This window comes from Plectrocnemia conspersa, unplaced genomic scaffold (genome assembly GCF_051122295.1).
Source record: "Plectrocnemia conspersa isolate PC_06_02 unplaced genomic scaffold, ASM5112229v1 ptg000009l, whole genome shotgun sequence".
In the NCBI taxonomy this organism is placed as follows: domain Eukaryota; kingdom Metazoa; phylum Arthropoda; class Insecta; order Trichoptera; family Polycentropodidae; genus Plectrocnemia; species Plectrocnemia conspersa.
The window spans coordinates 24511743-24522625 of NW_028277173.1; the positions used below are offsets into that span (position 1 = coordinate 24511743).

A 10883-nucleotide genomic window follows, 5' to 3' on the forward strand; every position below is an offset into this window, starting at 1 on the left:
TGTATACATTTAATTAATTACTCTTTTATCGTACTATATGTGACATAGCATGCCAAGTATTTAGAGCAATATCCTTCAAGGTTTCTTTTAAATGCTTTCTTTATACAGTTAGAGTAATGAGGAGAAAAAGTAAATGTAAAAGTAATTCTCGTATGAGTAAAAGTAATGGGTGTTCCAAAATACCTATTTCACTATTGTTTTATTTAGCCAAGCCACTGCTTCTTTTGTGTAACTTCTTAGAAGGCAATTGTTGAAACATCTACAGTATAATATAATAGATATTAGTAATTAGGTATAATAAGGCGATTTCGAAAAAACATAATTTGTCGAATTCGAGACACTTGTGATTTTTAACTAATGTATATATTTTAGACAAAAATGAATATAGATTTATCTCAGAATTGTTTTAGACTGAATATTGCCACCATAACATATTATCACCATTAAGCATAGCACTACGTTTTAATTAGAAATACAGACTAATTAGATGTTTAAATTAATCAATCGCTAGAACTACAGGATCATACAGTCGTATTATTCACGGAGCATCCTTACTCCCCTTGCAGTTCCATAACATTCACCCATCTGATACAAGGCGCAGCAAATTGATTATACGTATGTATTTAATTAAAAAAATGATTATTAACTTCAATTTTGTCTGTGAACATATTACACACAAACTTTCAGGATTCTGGATGTTGTATAATCAGCTTTCAGGAGTTTTGGGATCTAGATAAAAAAAATAGGGAATATGTGAAATATATTTATTCATAACATATTTATAAAAGCGTTTAATTAAGGCATGAAATAATCTTTATTTATCTTTCAACATTTTTAACGTCCGAAAATAAAGTCTCGCGTGTTTTCTATATCTATAAACACCCAACGAGCGCAAAGTTTCCAATTGATCTTTTGATAACAGTTTCATAACAGTTCTGAATATGTTGTGCTATTTTTAATATTCTTTCCATCGATCATTAAACGCCCAAATAAAACTGTGGGGATCTCAAAATAATTACCATCTATAAAAACAATAGAACACAAATTAAATACAAGTGAAATCTTAATTTCGGAACACTAAAGAATAAAAGCCATTAACGTTGTTTACTGCCACAAAAATACACATTTTTAGTGATTTAAAATCTTTAATTCAAACAATTGTTAAGCATCATAAACATTATAAATCCAAAGTGCCACAAAACTATTGATATTTTTTTCCACTCGTATAAACTTCATCCAAAGACTCACTCACATGGAGACCAACTCACACACTCAACTCAGTTGATCACGACGAACCAGAGACCAGAGAAACTTTATTCTTTCCAATTTTATAATAGCACAACTACTCTACATCGACCCATACCGCTTTCTACACCCTCTTTTGAATCAATCTGGACTTGTAACTGCGATTATATCATTGTAACTGCGATATATCGATATAATTTATATTTCAGTGCAATAAAACCGTATATAATAAACAGCTTAAACGAGTTCATCAGTAAAAATGAATAGATTCTGCCTAAAATTCACGACATCATTTTACTACATAAATGTTTAGTGATAACGTCATTCTCTTTTGCACTCAAGAAACTTCGTTCTTGGGCAGGATGAGAAAACGACATGACAAGCACAAAGTCGATGCGAGTGGAACCTCAACTTTCTGTATATCCCTTATAGATATGAATATAAAACAATGCAGTAGTTTTCTTATATCTAAAAGAATAGACACTTCAATTTAAATATATAACACAAGTTTATTATTAAAACAATAATAATTATTATTATTTCCAATCTCACATATAAATCATGTGATTTATTTACAAAAAGGGGATCCAAGACTATTTACTCGGTAAACAATTTCATACATTAGAATACATTGCAATGATTTTTATAGATCCAATTTAATAATTTTGTCCATATTTACCTAAAATTACTATTGAAATTAATTTACGTAAAAAACATGACGCAATGCGAAATCGTGTGCTATATATACAATATGTTACACATATACCTATCTATAAAAGTTTTATATCTTTTATCACGCAGGTTTTTTTTTATTGCTCAAACAAATCATTGATATTATTGGAGGTTAAGAGTTTCGGTAGCATGTAAAATTAATAGAAAACATTCATGTAAAAAGAATAAAATGTGTATTAAAAGATCAATTCCATGTTTTGGTAATTTTTCAATCGTCATTTCACCTTATTGGGTACGAAAAAAAATACAAAAGTTAATCGATACTTTTGATGTGTTCGGCATTTAGATATAAAAATAGTGTAAACACCAACCAAAATAGTTAAATTACGTTTTCGTCTAACATGTTCTACACAATAATGTTTTATATAGGATGTACATAGTATATATATATATATATATATATATATATATATATATATATATATATATATATATATATATATATATATATATATAATTTCAATATCGATACACTCGATTATATAGAAAGCATTGTTATATATTATTAATTTCATATATTACATGATGTATTTTAAAATAATTAAAAACATATGTAACATAATATATATGTATGTATGTATATACATGGATCGACATTTATATATATATATATATATATATATATATATATATATATATATATATATATATATATATATATATATATATATATATATATATATATATATATATATATATATATATATATATATATATATATATATATATATATATATATATATATATATATATATATATATATATATATATATATATATATATATATATATATATATATATATATATATATATATATATATATATATATATATATATATATATATATATATATATATATATATATATATATATATATATATATATATATATATATATATATATATATATATATATATATATATATATATATATATATATATATATATATATATATATATATATATATATATATATATATATATATATATATATATATATATATATATATATATATATATATATATATATATATATATATATATATATATATATATATATATATATATATATATATATATATATATATATATATATATATATATATATATATATATATATATATATATATATATATATATATATATATATATATATATATATATATATATATATATATATATATATATATATATATATATATATATATATATATATATATATATATATATATATATATATATATATATATATATATATATATATATATATATATATATATATATATATATATATATATATATATACATATAAATGTCGATCCATGTATATACATACATACATATATATTATGTTACATATGTTTTTAATTATTTTAAAATACATCATGTAATATATGAAATTAATAATATATAACAATGCTTTCTATATAATCGAGTGTATCGATATTGAAATTATTAGATTAATAATTTATATTGTTGGCAGAAAAATTTAATAATTACCAAAATCTTTCCAATTAAAAAACATATTTTATTTTTTATGATGTAATAATTTATTATGAATTTTAAAATATGTGTATATTGTATACTTAAATGATATTAATTTATCGTATACAAAGCATGATGTACTATTTAAAATAACTTTAAAATAAAGTAATAAGTTCATTGATTATTGCGTAACACATGAAGTTAGTTAAAAGCGAAATATTCAATTTTATATCAATAGTTTGAAAAGTTATTAACAAATTGTTTCAATATCTATTTGTATCAAAACATATATGTAAAAATATAAAAATAAATCTGTATATATATTTTTTGATTGTACAACTATGTGATTCTCTAAATATAGAAAACTTTCGGTTAGTTTATAGGTACGACTTAACGTATCTGTATACGATAATAGTATTTGTATTTGTATATTGCTAGTGAAATTATATGCCGATCTAAAATGTCTATGAAACTCAATTCGACAGTTGCGAAACGTCCATTTGCTGTTCTAACCCAAACCTAACCTAATGATAATTCTAAAACTAACTACGGTTTTAAAACTTTTATTAGGTTAAGTCCAAAACACAAATTAAACCAATCATCTCTCGGGGGGAAATAAGCGGAAGAAAAATTACAAACAGACTTGCGTATTGCTCGATGGTTTGTCTGCACTACGATATTACACTATATTTTAAAAATATGATAGCTATCCTTAACAATATCAATACGGACCTATCCTTACCAATATGAAAGTATCACTTCAAGTATATTCAAACTGAATTTTGGTCAATAGGAGGGCGAAAAAATAGTTAACACTTCTCAGAAGGCAAGAATTCACGTTAAAAGCAATAAATAAAAATTGTTAGCGAAACCATTGTGGTCTCTTTCTGATGATAGCAAAATATAACAATGTTATTCATCATGCGATATTTAAGGTTATGTATAAATTATACAGATTGTTACCAAACGGTTAAGCAGTTTTGCTTAGAAAGATTAACTCTGATGGTCTTTAGTCTCTCTTCAAATATTTGGGTGTTCCAAATAAAAGCATTTCTCTCTTGCTTTGGCATGTAAGGCGCCGTTGTTCAATTATCGCTTTCTACTGTGAAATTATGAAGGATGCTCTGCAATAGTTTAGACTTTTTTAAGAGTAATTTATGCGGTTCGCGAGATTAATAGATATATTTCTAATTTGTATGACTCTTAACCGACTTCAAAATGGCTGATTTTGCCAAAAATGCATTGATTCATTATTTTTTTAATAAAGTGTAAAATAATTGTTTGGATTGGGGAAATAAATAGAAAATCTAAATTGGAGTAATTGGAATCTGTCGTACTCTCGCAATTTTGCCCTGAAAATACTATGTGTAATACTATGTTTTCAGAGACTTCCCAGAAAGCTAATTTTGTATTGTATAAAGCATCGAAAAGTAAATTAACGCTTCTCCACGTTCAAGGGGGTGAGTCTGGAGATATTTGCAATAAAGGAAAAATTGGCAAACTTTTCCCAAGTGCCAAAAATTGCTACATATAGACGGCCGAGCTTGAATCAAGCACGAGCTCATTAGCCGTCTGAATGACACGGCAATCAAAGTTTTGTAGTCGATTAGCCGCGTTGTTTGCCGTCGAGCTGCGGTTGCCAAAAGGTTAAATATAAGCAAACGATCGCGAGTTCGCACATAATATGGCCACTCGAGTACGAAAACTCCACTATGTAAGGGTATTGATCAAACTTGGAGTCATCCACGCGTGTGGATACTCCGCAGCCTAGTACTACATACACAAATCCGCCTCAATGTCGAATGATCACATTAGTCAAACGTCAATCGATACACGTCCTGTGCTATTTTCGACGACACGATAAGCTATAAACGGACGATTTGATATCGAACAAACTCGAGCGAATGTCCTTGATAAAAGGACTACTGTCCTTGGTTGAAATATTGTCGCGATTACGAGTCTTCCTCAAGTCAAATAAGTATATGCAATTTAATATGTATTATACATTAGATAAAAACAATATAAATATACTGGTCTACATGATGTACTAAAAATTTTAATACAGGCACATCAAAACAAAACTCCATTACCTAATCTGATTGATTGACATATAAAGTTTACTAGTTCGTGTAACATAATACATATAATACAAGAGACTAATAAAACTTTAATAAATATATTATATTATAAGGAAAAACATGTTTTTACTTAATTAGATACCAAGCAAACATGTTTTCTATTTCTGGGGTTTATCGGTTTTAAAGAACTCGGATAAATTTGTAAAATTTAAAAAAAATATAAAATAAAAAAAAAAGTCACGAGGACTTTTTTATTTATTTGTGACTTTTAATGACAATGTGCTTTTCTGTGTATATCTAATTAAAAGCATTGTCATAACAAGCCGGACAATTGGTGCCAATAAAAAGCCAATATATTGCTGAATAATACAAAATGAAATGCGTTGACAGGTACCTAAACACAAGATTATTAATTTCATAAAAATTGTGAAGTCTATCGATGTATGAAACATCGCCGTTACGCTAAGAATAGTAAAATGATATGTTTATTGATCAATAACAAATAGTCTGTTTCTGCCCCGGACCATCGAATTGACCAGACGACCAAGAACGGAAAGGGCGAAGGACTTACTTGTAAGAGTAAATAAGATTTGCTTCATGCTTTGGCACGGTTAACTGAATTCACTTTCTTTAGAAACTTTCAGTCTGAACTTGCCAATTCTGAGAATTGGCTTCCGACTCAAAACAGACGAGTGTACAACCCAACTCTCACCAATTTAAGCCACGCAATATTTCAACCGATAAGACCAAGATATCAGCTACTTTCACATCAAATCAAGTCCAGCTAAGAAAAAATGCGGCCTTAGGGCGCAGGTTCCCCGTCCGTGATCTATACCAACTAAGTAAGTCAATCATATATAATGAATACCTACAAATAAGGGCTGATTTACACGCTGCCAGTTGCTGGCATGCCAGCTGGAAATTGACTGGCGGGTCACTGGCACGCGACGACTGTTATTCCAGTCGTACCGTTTACAGAGTGCCAGCAACTGAAAGAATTATTGTTGCGAAAAATCGCTACTCGCCTTGCGCCAGTACGGTAGTGTGGTGGAAGGGGGAGCTGGCGTGCCAGCAAAACAAAAATATTTGTTCTGCTGGCGCTGCCAGCTGCTGGCATGTCAGTGACGCACTGGCTTTTCCTGTGACTGGCCTTAAGCGTTTACACGGTGCTGGTCGCTGGCATCCAGTGACTGGCCACCTCAACTGAATCGGTGACATGGTTATGAACATGTTTTGCCCTAACGTCTGCGAAAGTGTTCAACATTTTTTTTACATAAATACGTTTAAAAAAAATATACTTAGTTTTTATTGCCATGTACGTGTTTATTCCCCAAAATTTGCAAAAAAATCGTTCATCAGTGTTATCAATAACACTGAATAGCACCTAAAACTATTAAACGGTTAATTGCAATTTTAACTGATGTTTATGGAATAAACATGCGCACGGCGATACAAATCTAGGTTTTAAGTTTTAAATTAAAAAAAACATTTATACAGCAAAACGTTGCTGGCCACTTTTGCATACGTTAATGCCAAACCCCAAAGAATATATGGATAACAATCTGGTTTCTGAGCGTGGTGCCGATACAATTAACAACTACCGTTATTTGTTTAATAAAATAGTATAAAAAATATTATAAAAGCACTAAAATTTATATTTTTAAATCTAAAATAAATATTACAAAGATAATCGAGCTTTATGTATTTTTTTCATATGAATTTATAGGGGGATCAGCTTTGTTACATTTTCTTTAATTTAAAATTCTTTATTAATGTTATTATATCAAATGCTTAAATTTTTTTAAACAAATTATGCTTACAATGTTAAAATAAAGTCTTAAGACGTCATATTTTTTACACAGGCAACACTCAATATTTTAGCGTTGTCATTTGTCAGCGGCATTCTGTTAAGTCGTTCAGTTACCGCTACTTATCTTATTTGAAACAGTTTCGAGTCACTCTGAACAAAAATGAGTTCAATAGGAACTGGGGTATGTACTATTTAAGTATCGGCATATTTGTAGTAGGAAATTAGTTGCAAATAATGCACTTATTGAGGTTATGTTAGCTCCTTTGCCGATGCAAGTCATACATCATTCGCTCAATTTGTTGATAGCGATAATCCTACATTATATTCGTGCTTTTCTTTCAGTACGATCTATCAGCTTCGCAGTTTTCGCCGGACGGAAGAGTATTTCAAGTTGAATATGCATCAAAAGCAGTCGAAAACTCTGGAACCGTCATTGGCCTTAGGGGAAAGAACGGAGTCGTCCTGGCCGTCGAGAAATTAATCACTTCCAAATTGTACGAACCGGCTTCCAACAAAAGAGTATTCAACGTGGATAAACATATCGGAATGGTAAATATAATATTTTTACTTGCCTATTCTATTGATAAATAATGCGTAAAGTTACATTTGCGGATTATTTAATCGCCATAATGTAATTATACTGTGTCATTGTGAGTGTGGCTATCTAATGTAGAGTTTTAGAGAAATTGCTACTGAAACTAATGATGGCAATCTACCAATAGTAAGACATAATCTCATAGTATTTGCATAGCAAGATTATAATAGTTATATTTAAAATCCAAGAAATATGTGAGGAAAATTAATATTTTTTGATCAATATTGGGTGTAGTTTTTTGAGATAATGATGACATCAGTACTGACTCTAAATGCTCATTTCCTTATCTCAACCTGTGTGAAGTCTTATTAGTCTTTAAAAGAGAAAATAATTGTTGACATAGGTATGTACTACCAAACATCTTCAATATGTTTTCTGCAAACTTATGCACTTCAATAAAATATAAACCCGGAACACCAACTTCCATTATACTTCTATTTTAGCACCATGTTTCACTGGATTGGATCGATTCCATTTAAATGTCGCTTTTTCTTCGAATTGTATCGAATCCCATTGTACACGCTTGTGTACAGGGCAATAAAATATTACCTAGCGCACAGTAATTGAAAAATATTGTTTGTTGAGTGGTATCACCGTACATATACAGTGGTCGATCTATCACTGTTTTGAGGTATCCCAAGCTGTTATATATTTGCATATATTATATAACTGAAGAAATAATAAATAAAAAACATATTTATATACTATTATTTTTTTATCTTTGATTTAATGTAAATGATTTCTCTAGAAAATAATACCAATAAATTAACATGGCAAAAAATATTGAGAGCCTCAGAATTGATATAAAAAAAATACCACAAAAGCCGTATAATTTATAAAAAAATATTTAAAATAAATTAACGCAAGGGTTCTACTGAACCAACAAAATATCGATTTATTTCGGTTCGATCCATGTTAGCAAGACTTACTGTTATGATGTTATATTTGATTTCTGCTAATCTTATAAACTTCTTCTAGACTTTTAATAAAGTGATAAACAACGACTCATAATAGATCACTAGAGCAATTTGATCCTGAATAAATGTATTTAATTGTTCATCTTTATAGGCCGTAGCTGGTTTGATATCCGACGCAAGACAAATCGTCGAACGGGCAAGAAATGAAGCCACCGATTATCAAGCAAACTATGGAGTACCAGTTCCGTTGAAGTATTTAACAAGACGTATAGCCATGTACTTGCACGCTCATAGCTTGTACAGTGCCTTGAGGCCATATGGATGCTCTGTAGTTTTGTGCTCTTGGGATCCTTTGGACGGACCCGATATGTATATGATCGAGCCGAGCGGCTGTAGTTACGTGAGTGCCACAACAACTTTTGTATTAAAATTCCTTATAAATATAATACTTACTTATTAAATTTCAGTCGTATTTTGGTTGCGCTGTCGGCAAAGCAAAACAACAGGCTAATACGGAAATTGAAAAATTAAAATTGGCTGATCTTACAAAGGAAGAGCTTGTCAAAGAAGCCTCTAAAATGTATTTATATTTATAATATATAATATCTAATATTCTCAATTTAATTTATAATAACGATTTTTTTATATAGAATATATCAAGTACATGATGAACTTAAAGATAAGAACTTTGAGCTGGAGCTATCGTGGATCGGAGACACAACAGACGGAATCAAGAAGGTACCGCAACCTTTACGCGATGAAGCGATCAAGAAAGCGAAGCAGGCGTTGCAAGATGATTCAGATTCCGAAGACGAAAAGATGTAATAGTTATGTATTTTTTTTATATTCACAAATAAAAATTATTACAAAACAGTTCATTGTCTGTTTAATATAATTGTCTTAGCATTTAATTTAATATGTCTAAATTTATTTTGATTTTTAATTAAAAATATTTTATAATACGGTTTGTATTATTTATTTGCTTATATACTTAAAATTATGCGATGGCTAAAATCAAAATGTGATATATATCATGTTTTAAAAAAAATATCATTTAAATTCTAATAGCTAAAATATAAGAAAGAGTAAATCACAAACAATTATATGTGTGATAACATCCAAAATGATGCACCTGTTTGACATGAGAATGTTGAGGATGTATATATGTAATAATTTATTGTTTGAGTGTTGATATTTCCATCACACAAAATAATAAAATCAGAAATTAATACTTTTTTACAATAAATTGAACCATCATTTTTTTTATAACATAACAAAAAAAACTTCAAACCTGGGTAATATAGATAAATTCTTAATATAATTTGAAATAAATTCAAAGCTCAGCTGCACATAAAAATCGCAATTTTTCATAATTTTTAATGTTCGACCATTTCAGGACAAATGTGCATTTAGCAGTAAATCTTTTTCTTTCAAATTGAGCGTTTGAATATTTCAACAATGGCATTAGAATCATCAAAACGACAATGGTTAGTATAACAATAAAAGATAGACAACAATTACCACAAAAAATCTTTAAACCCTTTTCTGCATGAGCTACGAAACTTGTTTGTAAAAAACAATCGAATAAACATTATTTGAACCACCTTTTGTAATTATCGGACAGTCATCTAACTTTAAAACAGCTTTCATTAAAGGGGATGATGGAAGTGAAGCAAAAACCTAATGCAATTAACTCAATTTGGCTCATCTTCTATTTGTCCAAGCTTCTTCAAAGAACCATTATAATATATACAACACTACCATTCAACACATATTACTGGCAGTAGCTCGACAAAGCAATCAACAGACAGCAACTACTCATCACCAATCGAATCATCAAAGATTCAGTATATTATATATTTTATACAATAAAATATTAACAGCTTTTCCGGCATCTATCTGTCTGCAAACCTCACACTACTGCAATCAACCCCGACATTTCCATTTTTGACAAACAGATTGCTATTTTATTACGTAATCAAGAAAGCAAGTTTTTATAAATGAAATATGTCACAAATTTTC

General features: G+C 28.7%; 1 protein-coding gene across 1 annotated transcript; it reads left to right on the forward strand.

Moving 5' to 3' along the window:
* The first annotated feature begins 7406 nt into the window (after window positions 1–7406).
* Window positions 7407–9734, forward strand: Prosalpha7 (proteasome alpha7 subunit). The gene is made up of 5 exons (XM_088192261.1): window positions 7407–7530; window positions 7692–7898; window positions 9013–9261; window positions 9329–9441; window positions 9512–9734. The coding sequence occupies exons 1-5, from the start codon at window positions 7510–7512 to the stop codon at window positions 9684–9686; spliced, it is 765 nt and encodes a 254-aa protein (XP_088048387.1). The 5' UTR covers window positions 7407–7509; the 3' UTR covers window positions 9687–9734.
* Window positions 9735–10883: the final 1149 nt, after the last annotated feature.